At 51.1% G+C, this 19,688-nt stretch overlaps 7 protein-coding genes across 7 annotated transcripts; 4 read left to right on the top strand and 3 right to left on the bottom strand.

Annotated features, from left to right (window-relative positions):
* Positions 1-1,056: 1,056 nt before the first annotated feature.
* ENH_00063680 (hypothetical protein, conserved) lies at positions 1,057-2,265 on the top strand (the record flags this gene model as incomplete). Its single annotated transcript, XM_013581151.1, has 3 exons — positions 1,057-1,675; positions 1,845-1,968; positions 2,118-2,265. 3 exons carry the CDS (start codon positions 1,057-1,059, stop codon positions 2,263-2,265), a joined length of 891 nt encoding a protein of 296 aa, XP_013436605.1.
* A 366-nt stretch (positions 2,266-2,631) lies between these two features.
* On the bottom strand, positions 2,632-4,424 carry ENH_00048900 (hypothetical protein; the record flags this gene model as incomplete). Its single annotated transcript, XM_013581150.1, has 2 exons — positions 2,632-2,711; positions 4,367-4,424. The coding sequence occupies 2 exons, from the start codon at positions 4,422-4,424 to the stop codon at positions 2,632-2,634; spliced, it is 138 nt and encodes a 45-aa protein (XP_013436604.1).
* A 3,740-nt stretch (positions 4,425-8,164) lies between these two features.
* Positions 8,165-9,741, top strand: ENH_00048890 (hypothetical protein, conserved; the record flags this gene model as incomplete). Its single annotated transcript, XM_013581149.1, has 4 exons — positions 8,165-8,666; positions 8,780-8,836; positions 9,046-9,137; positions 9,313-9,741. 4 exons carry the CDS (start codon positions 8,165-8,167, stop codon positions 9,739-9,741), a joined length of 1,080 nt encoding a protein of 359 aa, XP_013436603.1.
* Positions 9,742-10,387: 646 nt separating this feature from the next.
* Positions 10,388-11,819, bottom strand: ENH_00048880 (translation initiation factor SUI1 domain-containing protein, putative; the record flags this gene model as incomplete). Its single annotated transcript, XM_013581148.1, has 5 exons — positions 10,388-10,474; positions 10,657-10,760; positions 10,921-10,996; positions 11,221-11,417; positions 11,576-11,819. The coding sequence occupies 5 exons, from the start codon at positions 11,817-11,819 to the stop codon at positions 10,388-10,390; spliced, it is 708 nt and encodes a 235-aa protein (XP_013436602.1).
* Positions 11,820-12,929: 1,110 nt separating this feature from the next.
* Positions 12,930-15,317, top strand: ENH_00048870 (TLD domain-containing protein, putative; the record flags this gene model as incomplete). The annotated part of the gene is made up of 5 exons (XM_013581147.1): positions 12,930-13,034; positions 13,163-13,623; positions 13,862-14,606; positions 14,746-14,964; positions 15,168-15,317. The coding sequence occupies 5 exons, from the start codon at positions 12,930-12,932 to the stop codon at positions 15,315-15,317; spliced, it is 1,680 nt and encodes a 559-aa protein (XP_013436601.1).
* A 117-nt stretch (positions 15,318-15,434) lies between these two features.
* Positions 15,435-16,724, top strand: ENH_00048860 (TLD protein, related; the record flags this gene model as incomplete). Its single annotated transcript, XM_013581146.1, has 5 exons — positions 15,435-15,490; positions 15,682-15,765; positions 15,887-15,999; positions 16,147-16,466; positions 16,605-16,724. 5 exons carry the CDS (start codon positions 15,435-15,437, stop codon positions 16,722-16,724), a joined length of 693 nt encoding a protein of 230 aa, XP_013436600.1.
* A 971-nt stretch (positions 16,725-17,695) lies between these two features.
* On the bottom strand, positions 17,696-18,649 carry ENH_00048850 (ribosomal protein L35, putative; the record flags this gene model as incomplete). The annotated part of the gene is made up of 3 exons (XM_013581145.1): positions 17,696-17,750; positions 17,855-18,168; positions 18,647-18,649. The coding sequence occupies 3 exons, from the start codon at positions 18,647-18,649 to the stop codon at positions 17,696-17,698; spliced, it is 372 nt and encodes a 123-aa protein (XP_013436599.1).
* Positions 18,650-19,688: the final 1,039 nt, after the last annotated feature.

The following is a 19,688-nucleotide window of genomic DNA, read 5'->3' as shown; positions in this document are numbered from 1 at the left end:
CAAAAGACTTTCTGAGACCACTCTTGCTTTAATATTAGCCTGGAGCCGAGGAAAGCTTGGCTTTTTGGGAATAACTTTGGCCCAGGAGTCTGTGTCGTCTACACTGAGAGTGGAGTGAACCCAAAGAGCTCCATAGCCGCGGCACTGCGGGCAACTCAGGGCTTGTTGAGCCGCAGCAACGCTCGCCTAACCTATTTGCCCTGCATTGTGTCCTCGCGTAGCCTATTTGCTCTGAATTGTGCATAGGATTAAGAGAGAAGTGCAACAGCAGCATCAAATTCGGTAGTAAAGCAGCAACGGCATTAACAGCAACACCGGCAACGCGGCAAGCGTTGCCCAGAAGCCCCAGTTAAACGCTACCAAAGCAGGCTTCTAAGTACTGAATAGATAAATGACTTTGTTGATCACTAACTTATCTTTTTTCAGCTTGTAGTCCAGAGAGTATGAGCAAGAGCAACGAGCCACCGGTGAGCGTCGTCGTCGCAGGGGGAAGACAAGCCCAGCTGTGCAGTGCGGCCGTGCTGCCTAGCAGAGGCCGTCTCAAGAGAACTGCAATTCTTTTTTAAAATATAAATAAAGTTGTTTCTTGACTTGAAGCGGAGTTGTTGCAGTTGTAGCCACTTACACGGGAAGCGAGGTGGTCGTCGCTGGCCGCAGTGCATGACGACTCACCAGCCACTTGTCTGCAGCCCGAAGCTGCCGATGCTCAACTTTGGCAAGCCTTCAAATTCTTGAACAGCTTTTAAACGCGTCACTCGTTTTTTCCTCATCATCTTATCGCTTGCTCCCTGCAGCCCGTCGATACGATCAGCTGGCCGCTCGAGACCGCCGAACCGGTGGACGCCAGCAGTGACTTCCATCATTTTTTTTGCTACTTTCACGTAATCTGGTTTGTTTTCAATGTAAATAGAGTATTATTCTGCCCAGTGCTGTTCATTTTAGGGGAAGCTGGGGTGGCTTCTTTCGGCGGCGCCGTCTGTCCGCTCCGTCACCACTGCTCCGGAAGAGCTGCGCAGAACAAACTGCCCCCAAGTTTTAGCTATACCTCTTGGAATAATGCTGTTAATTGCACTGGCATGGCTAGGCTCTGCACTAACTCAGTCCTCTTCTGTTGCCTTCCCCAGTGCAGCGCCCCACCGCCTTGCGAGCATCTCACGCCTCAGCTGGACTTCTGAGAAATTCCCCACAGATGCTCCAGCGGCGCTTCAGCCGGCAGCTGCAGCTGCACAAATGCCTCATGGGACAAAACTGCCTCATGAGGCGCCTCCAGAGGCGGGAGGCTCGCCGCAGCAGAGCCTGCGGAGTGCGAATTTTCCCAAGTCCCGGGACTTGGAAGCGCCCACTGTTCTGAATTCAACTAAGACCTCAACTCCGCAGCCGCAGCAACAAACCCAAAGACTGCACAGCAGCAGCAGCAGCCGCAGCAGCAGCAGCAGCCGCAGCAGCGCGCCGTCTGTGGACTCGAAGGCTGGCGCTTCGCGGGCGCGCAACAGCAAATGGCATCTTTTCTCTTTTCTGCAAGAACCCCCCATGCCAAACACTGTTATAGTTATTTTCGTGGGCAGCGCAGTTGTTTTAGTGTTAATAGTTGTGGCCATCATTGCGCACTACGCCCTCAGCTCCCGCACTCAACTGCGACAGGGCAGCGCCACCTTCGCGAGGCAGCAGCACCACGGTGCGTCTTCAGGGCTTTCACTGCGCCAATTCCTGCAGAAACTCCTCAGAAAAGGCGCAATTGTTGCAATATTTCTGAAATATTGTGAAAATATGAAATACTGCTGCAGTAGTTCTCGAAATATTGTGGATCAGTGGCTCTGTGTCCTGCACTGCTGCGCTTCCCTCAGGCCGCCCACAGCAGCGCAACCCCTTAGTTCCAAGGCTCAGCCACGACGCCTTTGCCCCCGTGGTGGAAAGCCACCCGATATCCAGGCCCGAGTCTTTCAATTCTCTTTACGATTTACCTCCAGGGTAAGTCAAGGTCACCGCTGCTACTCCTGCCTGCCAGCAATTCACGTTAGTTCACTTTAGTTCGATAGCGAAGCTCAAGTGCCGCTGCACTACCCCTAAACAGAACACCACGGCTGCAGCACTCTGCGTTTTTCGCCGCTCTTCTGCAGCTTTAATGAAAGAAAGACTCCGAGGGAACTGGAGTACGAACGGCGGGTAATGCACACCCGCCTAGCGCCTAGAGCGGAGGATCCGCAGCGGGAACAAACCCGGCGAATGGACTCTCGCAGCACACCCCGTGGGAAGCTGGACAGCTGAAGCAACAGATGCTGCTCCCACTAATCTAGGTTTAGTCTATAAGGTCCAGAAGGACGCAGTCGCAGCTTTTAGTGCTACTTCCACTACTGCCACCTCCCTACGCTATGATCAAGGTCGAGACGCCGTGGAAGGAGCATTCTAGCAAATCTCGGCAACACGGAGTGGCCAACAGCGTTGGACTATCGAAAATGATTCGAACCAATGTTCCTAATGGCGCGAGAAACTGCTGCTACGCAGAATCAAACGGCCACTGGGAGATCCACCTCCTGACAAACAAACTGCCCCTGCGACTGCGAACTTAGAGGCGAAAGCCCCAAGTTCTGACCCCCTCTGTGTGTACTGGAAGGTTACTTTGTAGGTGTGCTGCTATTCCTTCTCGTTCACCTTGACCTTTGTCTCATCTTTCTTCTCTTGCGCTGCAATCTCCTGGTGCGCTTCTTCTTCCACTGCGAAGGAAAACACGCAAGGAACAGGAGCAACAGATGTCCCATTGTTTTAAAAACGTGGCGCTGCTCAGCGAAACTGAGCAAGCTTTAGAGCTTTAAAGGGATCTGCTGCACAGAAACGCCAGAAGTGCCGTGGAATAAACCTGCAACAAAATAAAATTTGTCATTTTCCATGGGACCCCCACCACACCGAGAAGTATAGCAGCTACCCTTAGTACATCATCATAGGCATCTCATAAACCAAGCACCAAAAGAAATGAAAGAGGAAAGTAGGGAACTTGACAGACTCTTCAGACATCTAAGGAGGTCGCCAGGCGTTGCCCCAGGCGCTTGAGGCATCGCGTACGCAACACACTGCGAATGTGAAACGGCTATCCTTGTTGTCATCAGAGCAAGCCCGTCAAAGAAAATAATAAATGGAAATATAATACAATTTACAGACTTTTCAGACATCTAAGGAGGTCGTCAGGCGTTGCCCCAGGCGCTTGAGGCAACGCGTACGCGACACACTGCGAATGTGAAACGGCTGTCCTTGTTGTCATCAGAATAAGCCCGTAAATAAAGATAAATTACAATATAACACAAAGATAAATTACAATATAACACAATTTGGGAGACTTCTCAGACATCTAAGGAGGTCGCCAGGCGTTGCCCCAGGCGCTTGAGGCATCGCGTACGCAACACACTGCGAATGTGAAACGGCTATCCTTTGCTGTCATCAAAACAAGCCCTCCCAAAAAAATAACCAAAAGAAGAAATAATCAAAAGAAATATATAACAGTATTCGACAGACTTTCAGACATCTAAGGAAGTCGTCAGGCGTTGCCCCAGGCGCTTGAGGCATCGCGTACGCAACACACTGCGAATGTGAAACGGCTATCCTTGCTGTCATCAGAGCAAGCCTCTGAAACTTCTACAGAGCAAAAGCACAAAAAGAGGCACGGAAGACCCACAAGTCATTTGTCTACAAAGCGAAAAAGCCCCACACACAAAAAAGTTGAACATGAAAAGCAGAACGGGCGGTGGAAAGCTCCCGAGCAGTTGGGTAAGCCAACTCGCCTTCATCACATTCGCTTGAATCACGGACTCTGCGATACTGCGAATGTGAAGCGGCTACACCGGGCAGCCACAGCCACACTTCCTCCAAGAAAGCGCAGTGAACACGGAATACAAGAAACCCAAAAGCTCAATGAAATTAGAATGAGCCTCCGAACACTAAGAAAGAAGACAGGCGTTGTTGTCCGCCCACGACGCATCGCATAGCCAGCCAACTGGGAATGTGAACACGTCCGTGTCCAGGTTTCTGTAGCAGCCGACCCCTGTTCACGGCCATCTCGGATCCACCACCAGGTGCCAGGGAATCCAAAGATGGCCAGAATGATAAGAAGTTACATATGAAGCCTCGCAAACACCCAAAGGTAGCATTTCCCACCTTCACTGAAGAGGTTCATGCCCTGACGAAATGTGCGCAGAGCGGCGAGCGGGCACTCCACAGCTTGTTCCGCAGGTGAACATTGAAGGCACAAAAGAAACGTACCAAAAACGTAGGCAGAACTCAAGAATCGTACAACAGGGAAAAAGGTACACGAACAGAAGGCATCAAAACATAAAGTAGGGTGGCTGCAGTGCAAGAGAGCCCTGCCGTCGTGGGGAACGCACTTTCCACCTCATCTTCGCCCTAGACTTCTTATATCTGCTGGCGCCGTGAGCCATTTTCAAAAATGTGTAAAAAGAACAGTGGAGATAAATATCCCGTACTTCGAACCCCTCTTTTGAGGACACCACGGAGCCCCGCAGCTACGCCCCTGCGGGGAGGGAGCGCTGCAGCGCCCAGCTCTTGCAAACCCCACAGTCTGCATGCATCAGCCCTCTGTGCAGCTTAAGAACAGCGAGTGCATGCGGTGAATCTTTTTCAGTAACCAGCATTTAGCAGATGGAATAAATCCCTTTTCAATTCCTAGCCAAGATTTATTAGTCCCTGGGGCTCTGCAGTGGCATCATCAGGATTCTACAGAGAGCCTGTGCTGCAGGTGAGTCCAGTGGTATCCCCGAAAACACTGCCACTGCAGTACAAGAGAAGTTTTAAGAATTATTGTGCTTTAGAGTTTGTGCCAACGGAATTTTCCCAGTAAACTGCGCGCACACAGGGGTTGCAGCAACACCCACGAGTAAGGCTGGACAAAATACTGCGGGAGGAGGTGTAAGATGAATAGTGACAAAGTAGCAAATCAGCAGTTAGTGACTTCTTGGTGAACTCGAATTTTGCAACTTAAATGCCTATACACTGCAACATGAACGCGTGGTAAGAATCCGAGGAAGTGCGGGACAATTTAAAGTAAAAGCAGACCGAAGCAACCGAGCGATATGCCCGGAAGTTATATGTGGAACAGAACTGCTGATTTCTCAAACAGCATAGCTTTGTGCTAGAGGGCGCGCCACACCGTATGGAACCTTAAGTCCAAATGGGCTAAAAAGTGTACAGAAGCATTCCAGCGAAGTTAACCAGCGCGTAAAGTAGAGGGCGCTGAAGTGGCTTAGCCACATCAGACCATTACCAGCTGTTTCTTTAGCCGTGCCTTTTCGGGTTAACGAGTGGGAAGGTGTGGAGGTTGAGATGTGCAAAACGGCTTTTAGTTCAAATCTTTTAGTTCAAATCCTGGAGGCAACGCCAAATATTTGAATAAAAGCATTGAAGGCTGCAAAAGGACGGGCTTGGTGTGGAATGCAAGCGGGCACGGAGTCTTCGACCCTTAGCGACAGACTAGGCGTCTCAACTTCAGCACTTTTTGTCTTGCTTTTGTACGAAAGAGAATCAGGGCCAGAAAGTGGATGCTGCATGTTGCCGTATATGAAGTTGTCAGCGCATAGTCGTGCCCACTAAAACATTTTCTTTTGTTATCAAAACGTCTTCTCTATGGTTTTAAGAAAGAGTTTCATCCATATTTTGCTATCTGATATCCCTCAAGGTGATCTGTCGTGGTCGTGATTTGGTTTTGCTCAAGTTCGGGTGGCGTGCGTCTCTGCTGACTGATGAATATGCTTGAACAAAGGTTGAAAACTTGGTCCAAAGATCTCTGGCTATCATTGTAATGACTCCGCTAATCGCCGTACCCCAGCTAGTGCAAGCATTTTGCCACCGCAGGAACTGTTTTATGTTCAAAAGAAAGCAGCACCTTCCCACTGTGCTACGCTCATAGCGAAATAGCCGGGCTCATAAAAGTGTGCAGCTATTGGTGCTATCCGTAGATTGAGAGCACCCGCGTCGCTCCTGGGCATTTAAATTGTTCCCCCTCCATTCAGTACGATGTTGCATCGAGTGGAGATTCAAAATTTAAGGGCATTTCTTCAAACACATCACGACTCTTTTCACAACTGTATAACGTAACATATTCCGCATGGAAAGAGGCCTCAATTATTGCCTGCCTCTGAACACAGCTAGCAATCGATATGGCAAGTAGCAATAACACAGCTTGGCTTGATAGTATTGAGAGTGTTGAGATTGTGATTTAGCGGCTAAAGGGGCCTTCCGTTGATGTCTGAATCTATCAGGGGCTACGCTTCTGTTGGTGTCGCCGGATGGGAATGAAATGTTTACGGTGAGACAACACCAATGACAGAATCTTTTGAGCCACCCCAAACGGGTCTACCATGTAGGCTCGTGTTCACCGGCCAGTGCCCTAGGAAAATTGGATATGCAACAGTGCAACATGAGCACGAAAAAGCACCTGGTGGAATCAACTGGGGGCATTTCTTTTGGGAAATGGTCACCGAGTCTGTCGCTAACACCGTGCATCCCTGCTTCTCTGAAGGCAACGCAGTACTCAAACACCTGGCAAAATTTTTCCGCAGTATCTTCAGGCGGCTACACCTTCGATTTACACTTGAATGCGCCGCAAAAAAACGATTTACCCTTTTACACACTGCCGGTTGGGTGGCCACACTTCTTTTTGCTTTCATCCGTTTGCCTAGCCTGAGCCCTGCCAGCAAACAGTACCCTCATCTCCCAGAAAGCTCCGAGCTATTTCCCCTACGTTGAAGCCATTTTACATCTAGTGGTATGGAGGACGCCGTTGGCTTTAGCCAACAACCTGGCAATAGATACACTAGACAAGCACTTCAACTGTCTCTGTGCGTGCATCTGGGGCATCTTCAAATGATTGTAAGAAAGAAGATTGAGGATCAATGGAGGTTCCAGCACCATAAGGTGTGCGCTCAGGCTTTCCTGGATATTGGCCTCCACGGCTCAGGAAAATTTGATCGTAGGAGACGCAGGATAACTTGAATGCCCAGGCGCGACAAGTATGCTCCCAAATCATACCTGTCACATTAACTCTACACTCTTCACTGCAGAAGAGCATGATGGGGAGCATAAGCTTTCGGGAATTGTTTAATGCATACGAAGTTAAACTACGACAGACCAGGTCAAAGCACGAGTCCATTGTGCACCATGGGTTGTGTCATTTCAAACTACTGGTGCAATTCTGCAGCATTCCTTAACCACGAAAATAAGACGCTGCCATCCTAGCTAAGGAAGCATCGCAGCAAGACCATCCCCTCGAGCAGGGAAATGCGCGAAAAGCTTCTCTTACAGCCAATATTGCGTGTCTTTCGAGCTTCTGGGGCATTGCCAGTGTTAGTTAGGCCCAGAAAGAATAATATAGCGATAATGTCCCCTATTAAAGTGGCCAAAGAGCTCGAAGTCTTCGAGGCATGTTATTAACAAAGGCGCTTGCGCCTCAGGAACAGAACACGATGCAAACGTGCCCGGAGCAACAGGAGTGCGCCGTGCACGTTTGACGCACTCTTTGTGACTGAGACAAGGACTCATTTAGACACTAAAAATCGTGAAGAGATCTTTAGTGTTGTTGTGAACTTGATTCAGACTAGATCGTACTCCGTCCTGACGCATGCTCGGATGGGGGGTAGTGAAACGCTTGGCTGTGACCTGGTTGGCGGGCAGCCATAGTTACACGGTGCAAGTAAAAAATTTGCAGGCCAACGAAGCCAAAGTAGTGTTTGTTTGTTTCTTATTTGTCAATATTTAACCTGTCAATGCTGGGGGATTGTTGCCCATAGATCTTGAGGCGGCCATCAACCCAGTTAAGTTGCTGCGATGTGCTACCGCCTCGCACAGTATGATGCACTTGTAGACCCACACTTGATTTTTATCTGGCGCTCAAAGGGCTCGACTTAGGGGCCACATGAGCAGCTGAGAGGGTGCCTCGCGCCGTAGCATGTAGTTGAGTGCAAGCGGGAATGCCCTGATCAAGCTGTAGGTGACCATCGCAGAGTGGAGCTTCTTCACAACAAGGACTTTTTATTTAGGTTTTCAGTTCCGTCATTGACGAGGCTAGGTGCTTTCTGCACGCCATCCTCTGCCCGGGCGTTTGCAAACACGGTGGCTTGGCCTGCAACTTGGAAAGGGAATAGTGCAAAACTCGACACACGGCAAAATGGCTTCTGTGTGCCGCATCTGGTCGTGGTTTTTCGATGTTTCGAACCCGAATGATCCCAAGCTGCGCCGGTGGCTTCATCCCACTTGCGCGCTGGCATTTAACGCTGGGTTGGCTCTCGTAGTCGCCGTTGCTGCCTTTTTGGCAGCGCCTTCCGAGTTTCACGAGCTGTGGCTGCAGCGCCAGACTCCTGCAGTCGCTCACTTTGCGCAGCATTTGACAGACTGGGCGACGTCTGTAGGCCTCGTTTCTTCGCCTGCTTTCCAGTGGCTGCGACGAACTGCTGCAGCGCTGCTCCTGCCTCAAGAATTGATGTTTGATCGGAAGCAAGCATTCGCATTGTATACGTGGGATAAGGGTAGCATTGATCCCAAATCTCTGGGAATTTTTCTGGCGGTCTATGTAGCTTTGATGCTTGCCAGTCGACTCTACGAAAAGGGTGCAATGATGCTCTACGACGCGGCTTGGGCGTGCAACTTGTCGCTGGCTCTGACTGCTCTCGGTGAGAGGCTATGCAGCAGCAGACCTTAAGCCACATCTACACAGCACAACTTCCCCTTAGCCTGCGCCATAAGTAAATTTCTTGCTTCACAAGTTGTTGTGCTGGGTGTGCAGCGCTTTGGCTAAACATTCCGCTACTCGTCAGCGCGTGTTCCTGCTGGGTGGCTGTGGGTGAGCTATCTGCATTTTTGGAGGCAGAGGCCACGCGAGCTCCACTTGCTTTAGTTCGTGCTCTGAAAGCATTCAGTAACACTTAGTTCTGAAAGCATTCAGTAATAATTTGTTCTGAAAGCATTCAGTAACACTGAGTTTTCATTGGGAAGCCCGCTGACAGATCAGAGCTTTTCAATGCGTGGATCAGTTGCTCGTGTGCCTCGCAGATCAGCTGCTCTGGTACGTTGACTCTCTCTCTTTTGTAGTTCGCGGCCGCTTTCTCGTTGGCGTTGCCAAATATCTCGCCAACAAAGACACAGTAGGCCGCGCCGCACGTACAAGTCCGCGACAGCTTTGCTGGCGGTCACGCATGAATTGAAAGCTCACCAAGTTGCTAGACACATTTTATGTGCGCCATGGCAGCCGCACTTGGCACTTGAACGCATTAGGTGTTGCAATGTACGTATTTGCTCTTGTGAACTTATGCGTTGCAGCCCTGGACAAAGAAGCTCTTCTCCACGCATCACTTATGGTTCATTCCGTTTACTACTTTCGTGAACCTGAAGTACGCAGATGGGCACAGCCCCTGTTGTCTGTCGGTGTCGATGTTTCTGTCGCTAATGTGCGTCCTGGGAAGCCGCTGCTGCACGCCTTACGCGGTCTGCCATCCCGAGCCATCGACACGCAGCAAAGCCGAAGATTCTCGCCGCGATGTCAAACCTGAGAAGTCCTCAACGGACGTGTTGAACGTAAATGTCTCATGGCGTTGTTGGGCAGATGTGACGCATCATCTGCCATTCCTTGGAATGTTTGACGACAAGCCGTGGTACATGTTTGTGGTGTGGAACCAGCTGATATGGGGCCTTGGGAATTGCTTCCTCTTTGGCTTGTTCCTAACTGCCTCAAACCTCCTCAGACACTAATAGCAGGGCAACAGCTACGCTGAGATGCTAAGAAGGACCCAACCCTTGCAAACTCAATGACGCTTTCTTTTTAACTTGGCAAGCGAGTGGCGCGAAACGTGCTTCGCTAACTTCTAACTGCGTCTTGCCGCCTAGCGAATGATGCGAAAACAACCCTTAAGCTCGGAAGCCGACAATGTCGCTTCTTTTCAATTCATTGGCAACGCGCGCGCTGACTTGACATGCGAAGGCGCAAAGTTTTGGCAATCGGGATTCTGTTATGTCAGAGGCTCCAGTACGAAGCGTGCTGTCCTGTTCAAGGTGCAAAAGTTTCCTGCGTCTTCTACGTCTGTAGAGCGCAGGGAATCAAAAGCATTAGCTACTTTCTCGGCTGGTCTCCCGAGCTACGTTCTATGCAGCCACTGCTTCCTCCAGCCGAATAGCACCAGTCCTAGTGCGGAACGCTGGAGGCGGCACGACATGCCACTGCAGTTGGAATTTCACAATCTTCCCAAAACAGGGGAATCGCTCAAACTCGCCCCACGAATAAGCGACCCCAATCCCTGGCACAGCCCAGCGCAGCTGTGGGACTTTCTGCGGTTGCTGTGCTGTCGCACATGCGCATCTGTGTATATTCGCATGTAGGATGCCTATGTGCCCCGGGTAATCACTTTTCAGCGAGAAAAACGATCTTATCCCCGGGTATGTCGAAATTTTTGTCGAGGAAAGCAGCAATGGTTTCCTCCACGTCGCCCTGCGTAAGAATCCACACACAAGCACCGGCGCATTGCCCGCTCCTCAAACAAATATCCGTGGCCGAAAGCAGAAGCCAGCTAACATGCGAATCAGTAGTGGTCACTGTCCTCTAGAACTGTGCATGCGTTCACGCTACACTTGAATTCAGAAGACCTATTAGATGTTTCAACAAAGACCCACTTGAATCTCGACAAATGGCATTTGTCCGGGCTGCCCCTTCTGAAATGAAGCGCCGCAAGCAAAGTGTTTGCTCGCAAGCTTCGCCGCCTGCTCCTGCTTGACGCCTGAGACATTGCATTAGACCGTGCGAAAATCGAGGGCTTCGTGCCTCTAATGTGTGCATAATAATGAAACAAGAGTATTCCATCAACGCATTAGTTAATGTTGAAGGCACGAATGAAGTATAAATGCGAGTAAAACGCTACACTTAGCTCGGCGGCGCACCGAAATGCTCAAGGCCCCATACGCAAGTTGAACACTTGCCCCTTCGCTTCGCCTGTTTCTGAACAGTCACGACTTTCTGAAGCAGAGCCCACAACAGCCACAGAACACTGGGGACTCTGAGCTCCCTTTGCAGCAAGAATAACACTAAGGCTAACCTAACAGCCGTGCTGGTGGATCAACATGAGTGTTCGAGTCACCAGCACTTGGCTGCAAGCGCAGTCCCGCAGTGGACAGAGCGGCTGTGCGTGGGGAATGACTGAAAGTGGAAACTTTTAATGTTAATTAAAATGCTGTGCTTACCGGCTTCGCCCCGTCCTTTTTCGCACCCCCTCTTTTTGCTTCGGTGATGGCAGTCTTCTCCTGCAACTCGTCGGTGAGCTGCTGCTCGTGTTCGTTTTGTTGCACCACTGAGGCTTGAGTTGGGTCCTTCCCGTCCTTCTTTTGCTTTGAGCAAGCGGCGCCCGAGAACTCGCAGTACTCAAATGGCATACCGCAAGCTGAACAGAAGGCGGAAAAACAAGTACACACAACCTTCCCTTGGGTTCAGAGGACGGTAGAGAAGAACAGGTGGTGTTTCTTCGAAAATCGCGAGCAGCGACTGCATAAATCCTCTGCAGCTCACGCTCATGGACCGTGGGCCCTAGATGCAGCTTACTTGGGCAGTATTCAACTTTTCGCGGGCCTGTCATAGGTGGCTGCCGGTCGTGCTCCCAGCAACTGCTGGAAGTTTCGGAGCCGGCGTGTTGACCCACAGCAGGGGGATTGGAGGATGCGTCAGCTGCTTCCGAGTCATCCTGATTTGATGTTAGCTCATTCTCCGGCATCCGCTTCATTGATTGACCGTTTGTATCCCCGCCATCAATTCGGCCGACGCTGTTGTGGCCGTTGCTAGAATTCATCTTTGTGTGGGTGAGCCGTGCTGACGGAACGGCAAAGCATTAATCCTTACACGGTGTAATTACAATCATATAATGGCTTTTGCAGGTTGTTTGCATTATACTTTGGGCCTGTCGCAAATGGCCCTGCCGAAAGCAGCAGCGGCGCCAGTGCATGCCTGTAATTATGCGGAACAACAACTCAAGTAATCGAACCAGACCGTCTAAACCGTAATTTTTCTTTGCTGATCAGTGCCTGCACCTTAAGTACCTCTTTCAGTGATTCAATATGAGCTACGTTGCACCGAGTTTCTCAAGGCTTCCTGGTGGCAACTAACTCACCCAGTGCCCTGCCCGCCTGCCGGCTACCGCAGGCCGTTCTTTCGGGATTACGCGGCGTGCAACATTATTATTGATGAATAATGATGCGATTTTATTTTTTCCCTTTTTGAGTGCATGGGTTACCTAACCAGGCCCGTTTGTCCCGTGGACTCTTTCTGTCACTGAGGTTGGTCTCCTGTTTGCGCGGGCAAGTAGCTGTCAACGGAACCAGTGCTTCAGTTCGGCAGTTCTGAGGATCTGTAGACGCAATATTTACAGACATCCTTCTGTTTTTATCTGAGACTTTTTCGCGAAACAAACAGGTTCACGTGACGTTGATCCGTGTGCGGCGCTCTCTTGAATCCCTGTAAGAACGGCCACACACAGCTTGGATGCGTCCATCTGCCTTCGGCGGCGTTCATTTGGCCTGATATCTTTTCTATTTGCTCGGAAAAACAATTTTTCAGTTCCGCATACACGTGCAGTTGAGTGGGGCTCTTACTGCCACAGTTGCATCTGTGGGATCATAGGGCTTCTGCAGACTTTTCTGTCTCACAGCGTCCGTGGAAAGTCGAAGCCATTCACTTACACTGCAGCAGACCCGGCTTTTGCTGCATTCTGCACGCTTCGAGTCTGCCTGGGGGCTAGCGGGTCTGTTTACCGCTGCCGGAGAACCGATGCTGACACTCGAGCGGAGGGCGACGACACTAAGGACGAAAACACGCGTCGATGCGGCCACAGGTGCTCCGGTGAAGTGATTTGATTCCGGGGAGTCTATTTGACACCGAGTGAGCTGCTGCAAACGCATCGAAGATGGGGGAAGCCGCGAGTCGTTTCACCTCACCAGCACCTCTGAATCCTCAGAAGCTGACGCCGAAGCAGCTGCAGCAGCTGCTAAGCCACTTTGGCCTTAATGAGGTGAGACAGTGGCCTGAGCGCACCGCCCATAGAGGGAGGCACTGAGCAAAGGAAGACCCACAGGCACTGACGCTTGCTGTGCTGTGAAGGTTTTATATGCCTTTTTACTGCTTCTGTTTTTGCTGCAGCTGTCGCCGTCGAAGGCACGCATCTCTTTGCTCGGCTTTGTCCGAGCTTTCCCTGGAGTACTACAGGGCCACGCGATGCTGCTGCTGCCGACGTTGAAGGAAATAGCGCGGCAGCAGCAGGTGCACCCTCACCCCCATGGGGTGTCCTTTGCCATTCTAAGCAACAGCAGCTTGGCGCCTGACAGCGGCGTTTCGACAAGCATTATGGGCAATCGCTGCACCCGCGCCAACAAGAAGCAGCTGGAGGCCCTGAAGACAGCAAACAGCATTGCCTTGCAGGAAGTCATTGACTCTATCTCTTCCTGCTGCTCAGGAGAAGCTCCGGAGACGGAAGTGCTTCTTACTGAGAGAATGCTGGGGAGGATAGCCAGGAGCTTCCAGCCCCGCAGTCTGCTGACGGAGGAAAATGAGCATGTCCGTCATTCTCTGGAGTCCATTGGGGGTTTTTCTCTTGATCCTCGGTAGGTCTAGAGGCTCTTTGTTGCCATCGCGTCAGTGGGTTCCTTTATAATATATATAAATATATAAATATGTATTTATTTATATAAATATATATGTATATATATTTATATATATTATTGTTTCTGTGCGTGGTTCCTGCGTACGTCGCTTCGAAATATATGATTGGCTGGGCTCTGAGTGCTTAACTGGTGCGGTTGTCTGTACATGTGGCTCGCCTGTCTCATTTTTTGTGTGCAGAAGAGGATCCTTACAACGCAGCGCGAGCGGCAGCGTCAGCAGCAGCAGCAGCCGCCGGAGTATCACGTATGTATCGTTGGGCTGCAGCACGCGCGCTTGTGTTGCACTAATGCAAATACTGCAGTACGGTTATCTGGAAATGATGTATTTGATAAACCCTAAAAGCCCGGTCTTCCAGGACAAAGTGGCTCGCACGACCAGCGGCTTGAGTTGCAACCAAGCCCAAGAAATACAGAGCAAGGGTGTTAATGCCCGTGGTGTCCACACGGCTTCGGCGTGGGATGCGGCGCCTGCGCTGAAGTTGATGTTCCCGGAGGAGTTGAACTTCACGTTTGCCGTGAGAGCAATGGCTTCCGCTTTTGCAGAGGCCATTGCTCCCACAGGTGTTCACGCCGCCACTTCCACCGCAGCTGCAGTGGCTGCTGCGGCCGTGGCAGTAACGCAGATGCCTGGGCAGTGCTCTGTGGGCAATGGCACCGGCAGTGGCACCCGCAGAGGGACTAGTAGCACAGAGCTGGCTGCCCAAGCTTCTGGAGCTATTCTTCATGCCAGTTCAGGAACCATCGGCAGTGGTGGCCTGCGCAATGAGGTCTTCGCCGTGCTCTCGTGGATCAGGGCGGCCTTGCCGGTGCTTCCGGCGCTGTGCACTCTTGGAGTTGCAGCGCACCTGCTGGGCGATACTGTGTTCGACGGCCAGCCGCAGCCGGAGAGAAATGATTCTAGCGCGATAGATGTGCAGTATACTGTAAGCACGCCTCGATAGCCTCGCTTTCGACGTTGCGACAGGCGCATTGTGCCCATCTGCTGAGCTGTTAACGATTCTGCACGGAGGCTGGTACTGAACAGAAAATCCGTAGACTTTGTTTCAACTGTATTTGATTCAGGTTTACGCAGCTCGTCGTAAACATGAAGGCCATTCATCGGTTAAGGAGTCGACTAAGGGTACAGCGGACTCAAGCTCATCTGGGCGGGGGGTGTCGAAGACTCCGGCATGGAAACGCACCACCAGCGCAGAGGCGATATCTGAGGAAACGAAGGGCTGGCACGGCCAAGGAACGCTAGATGCGAGGAGCAGATGCTTCACTGACGAGCATGCCTTCGTGGTACGTAGATTGAGGGAAACAGCGATTTTGTACATGTCTCCCCCCAATAGATATGTAGTCCCCCCGTAGGCCACCCCCAGTTTAGATGCACATATCAGGGGTATGGTCTTCACATTCATACAAGTATTCTAAAGCACATGTTACTGTGCAACGGTTATTCGAGGCTATCTGCATGCTGCACGCACGTTTTGTATCGTCCGCAGCTGCGCATGACGTCGACCATGTTCCCTTTTCCCCCAAAGGCTCCGTGGACGTGCCTTTATGCATCGTGGAAGCACGGCAAGTTGGCACTGAAGGGCGTACATGCTCGCTTTCTACCATTTAGAAACTACAAGTGGCAGCTATTTATGTAGCTTGTGTTGCACCTGGAAGGGCGTTGTCGTTTATTGAGAGTTTGATGCATGGTGTTTGCGGGCTCAGGGACAAGCTTCAGTAGACTCTGCGCAAATTGTTTCTTCTACTCTGCTCCAATGGTGGCCGTTGTCAAAACAGAAGAGGGCCAGGTGCTTGGTGCAATCATTTCAAGGTACGGGAATGCAGTGCAGCTGTACCCGCAGCATCGGGACTAGCTTCCATATTGTGTCTTATAAAGTGCGGAGGGCAGTAATAGGACAGGAAACACGCAAACAGTGATTTGATTTTGTTTTGGGCTGTTGGTCTCTGCAAAAGGTGTGATGCCTCTGGTCGGTGGCCGTGCTCATGTGAATTGCCGCTCAGCGAACTGAAAGAAGGAGGGCACAACTTCTTTGGCGACGATAACACGTGTCTCTTCTCGCTGGAGCCGCAGTTGAATGTCCTTAGGTAGGAAATACACTTTTAGTGGCTACATCGGTGGAACTGGATTGGACTAAGTGTTACCGTAGACGAGGCGTCGCTCCAGATTAGCCATGCTCTTCTCGGTGTATCTGCTTTTTTTTTGCAGAACGAGCGGCTTGGGAAGGAACTTTGTCTATCTAAATACGAAAAACAAATTTCATCCCATCGGTTTGGGCTTTGGAGGCCAAGTTGGTGCATTCCGCTTCTGGATTGGGGACGGTGCGCTTGCTCGTCTAGCCACAGGGGACGCGTGCACTAAACAGGAGAATTACTCTATTTAGAGCACGCTAAGGGGATGTAGCTTTCTCCATTGCTCTGTGTGAGTAGAAATACTGTTAGCTTTTGTGCGCTCTTGTGGAACGGCAGAAATGAAGGATTGCTACATTACCAAGAGCGACTGCACGTATTCTCCGGGCCGAATGCTACAAACGATGAACGAGCCAATTCCACAGGGGCCTGATCCACTCGATAGCCTCTCTGGGCTCACCACAACGGTTGAAGGCGCCACTGCGACTTCCTCCTCATCAAGGCCGAGAGCAGATGCTTCCGTTTCACCGCCATCTGCTGAAGGTAGTCTCACGGCCAATTTCCTGGTACCTCTCAATGTTAAGGAACTAGAAATTTGGGGTACTGGAGATGCCAGCACCCTGGAACAGCAACAGCACCTCCTGAAGCAACAGGAAAAGGTATGATTTCCAGTCATTTCATCATTGCATGTGCTCTTCAGTGAGCTCTGGCGGTATCGGCACAGCCTGCTGAATGTTTTATCGCGTGCAAGTGCTTACGGGCAGCTTCAACACGCTTTGTGCATGTATGATTCGCAGCTGCGGCAGGAACGCCGCCAGGTGGACAAGGGTCGGCTCTTAGATAGTAACTTTGACAGAGAATTTCTGTTGGGTGGCACTTTCAGCCGTGCAAAGGGCCCAGAAGCACCGGCTGTCTAGTGGAGGCGGAGGACAGTTTCATCCCCCAGTGCCAGTCTAGTCCGTATCGCTCTGTTGGCGATGGCGGATCCGCGGTAACCAGCTCGTGAAGGCCACATCGTTTGCGCGTTGAACAGCGCCCAGAGGCGCTGCAAGAGTAGAGCTAGAGCAATTCTATGCACACGATTGAGTTCCCCGCTTCGAAGCGACGCTGAGCACAACTTTGACGCCTCCGGCTTCCGTTCTGTGGTTGCAGTGCCGCAAAGGCTAACGAGTACAGGAGTAGCACAAATTTAGTTAGTAGCATCGCACTAATTCCACTGGGATATGTGCACGCCATCTGCCTGGCTAGCCTACACTTGACAGTACGGAACGGGACTGCGCGATGGCGCATCGACGGTCCAGTGTTTTGTTACGTTTTTCACGCTCCCAACTGATCAGCGGTCACCACGCCGTGTGCAAACCCACCCACCCTGCACTGTTCTACTTTCCATAGCGAAGGCCTAGCAACTTAGCGGCCGTACACTGAAGTGCACACTGCGCTACGCAGAGGCATTCTGAAGTATCGCCTGCAGAGCCTTAAGACTGTCTCTCAGTTATTCTATGCTGCCGCCGTTGAGCAGCCTGCCTGACCTCTAGATGACCCAAGCCACGAGGATATTGGAAGGCTACATTTTCTACTGTAATCTCTGCTTGGCTGGGAGGGTACTACAGCATGCTCCTGTGAGCCACGTGCCTTCCTGCCACAGGGTACATAAGAGTACGTACGGCGAGAACCCTCGAAAATATTCACACAGGAAGTTGGATGCAGTCTGTTGCTTCACAGCAGCAGGGAACGCCGCTGCATCGCGGCGCGTTTGCTGATCTACTTTGTGCCACATAAGCACTGCAAAACTGGGAACGTAGCCCAGCGTCCAAATGCAGTGCTCATACCCTAGCACGTTACGATTGGCCTCCCCAGAAGGTGTATGCTGCTAATGAGTGCGGAGACTTCAAGCCAGCAGTGCGTACTTCCTCCTCGGAACATTCTGTACCCTCTTAGTACGCCTGAAGCAGAAAAAACTCAGATCACATCCTCCACAGCGTGAAGACACAACCTCAGGTGAGCATGCACGCGGAGACGTGGGACGTGCTTTCACCAGCCCACTCACCGCACAGTCATCTTCCTGCGCTGCGACAAAGTCAACCTTCGCCTTATGGCTCTCGTCTTCTTGAGCCTCAGGTCCTTGGGCTTATGCTTGCACCCCTTGAAAAACTTTTTGGCTTCTTCCCTCCTCTTCTGGTTGTAAACAGTCAAAACGCGGGCGATGCCCTTCCGAACTTGTGTGATTTTTGCGAGCTTTGCTGGAGTCGCACCCGTCACTTTTGCGACTCGCAGCAGAGAGAGCTCCTTCTTGAGGTCCTCTAGCTGTTTCTGAAGGTCTTTCGGGGCCTTCTGCCTCAGTTCGTGCGCCGTGATGCCAACCTGCAACAGGCGCGAAGTCACATAAACAGCAACCGTCATGTCCCAGGCACAGCCTCTCTGCCGCAGTGTCAAATGCCAAACAAAGCAAGGAGCAGCCACGAAGAGGCAATAGCGGGGATGGATCGAGCAGTGCATCAGCCACCCGCCCCACAGCGGTTTGGCGTTTCCACGAGGTGCCCCCAGACTCATAACCAAATCATGTTGCAAAATAAATGAGTGGAGCTCCCACATAAAGCATCTAAGGGAGAACCAACCCCATGCGCCGTGCAGGGAATCAATGCCTAGCAGAAGTGCTCCAAGCAGCTGTGGAAGACCCCTACAGTGATGTACTCTGGGGAAACCCCTATATTCCCCAGCACTAATGTTGAGGAACACTCCAACCAATTTTCATGTGTTCACCCAATTCCAAAATCTGCTGGGGACCTCCTCTTCCAGGCCACTTCTTCTCTGTAGCATGTTTTTTACGGGTGTTGCTCACCATCTTGATGTGTGGGGAGGAACCGAGACAGGCCGAAATTCAGATATAAGGGCAGTATCCCCTTGGAAAGCACTTCCCCTATTCCACAGCCTGCAGTAGATGCGCTATTAGATGTTTCCGCACGACCGAACATGAGAGCTGCAGCCCCGCCGTGGACTGCTTGGTCTCCCCGCAGCGGCAGCAGCCTCAATCAAACAAAGAAGCACTGCGCCCTCTACTGCGAATATCTAGGAAATCCCTGAATGCGCGGTAACTTTATGAATGTTAAAAATGAACAACTAGGAAATACCGGAAGCATTGTCGGAAGTATACATGCAAGAGCTTTGGAGGCAAGGCCAAGAATGTGCTGGGAAAGTGCCTATTGACTGTTAGCTTCTACGGCAGCCTGTGCTGCATGAAGTCCCATGACGAACTAGTACCTTTTATAGCTTTTATATATGCCGTGCAGGTATTTTGAGTGGGTGCACCTCCCCATTTGCAGTTTTATCATAACATTTTGCACCTCACCGTTTACTCGGGACATCGCTCACTTGCGCTCAAGTAATTCGCTACCGCTCTGCAGTCTAGATAAACACCACTACTGTAATGCCATAATTGTGGCTTGGTGGCACTCGTGTATTAAGTAGGTTTCTCAGAAGGGTAAAGGCCCGGAGGGAACCGATCAGCGCAGGATATTCGAGTATGGACTAATTGTGCGGCAAGCTTACCGTACAAGTTCGTTACCTACGACGGAGACAGCTTGCATCAAAAATAGTGGGACTACACTTAAACCAAAATTCCACTCTACGGATCACTCTGGAACTTCGGCTGCCTTAGGCACCAAACTACCTGAGAATACCTTGCTTCCGCCTACAGCCAGGCAACTCTAGGGTTTAGGGATTCGATCAAGGAAAGGCCCTCCAGAGAAAGTGTCTTAGTTGTGTGTTTGTGCCTGCCCGCCCAAATACCTCCTGGCATACACGACCGACATTCTCGCTAGTGCGGCCTTGCACATGTGCATGCACGGCAGCTATGCGGTCTTGGCCACAAGAAGGCACAAAGG

This window comes from Eimeria necatrix, genomic scaffold, assembly GCF_000499385.1.
Source record: "Eimeria necatrix Houghton genomic scaffold, Enh_scaff37, whole genome shotgun sequence".
NCBI classification, from domain to species: domain Eukaryota; phylum Apicomplexa; class Conoidasida; order Eucoccidiorida; family Eimeriidae; genus Eimeria; species Eimeria necatrix.
This window is presented reverse-complemented; position numbering and strand designations above follow the sequence as displayed.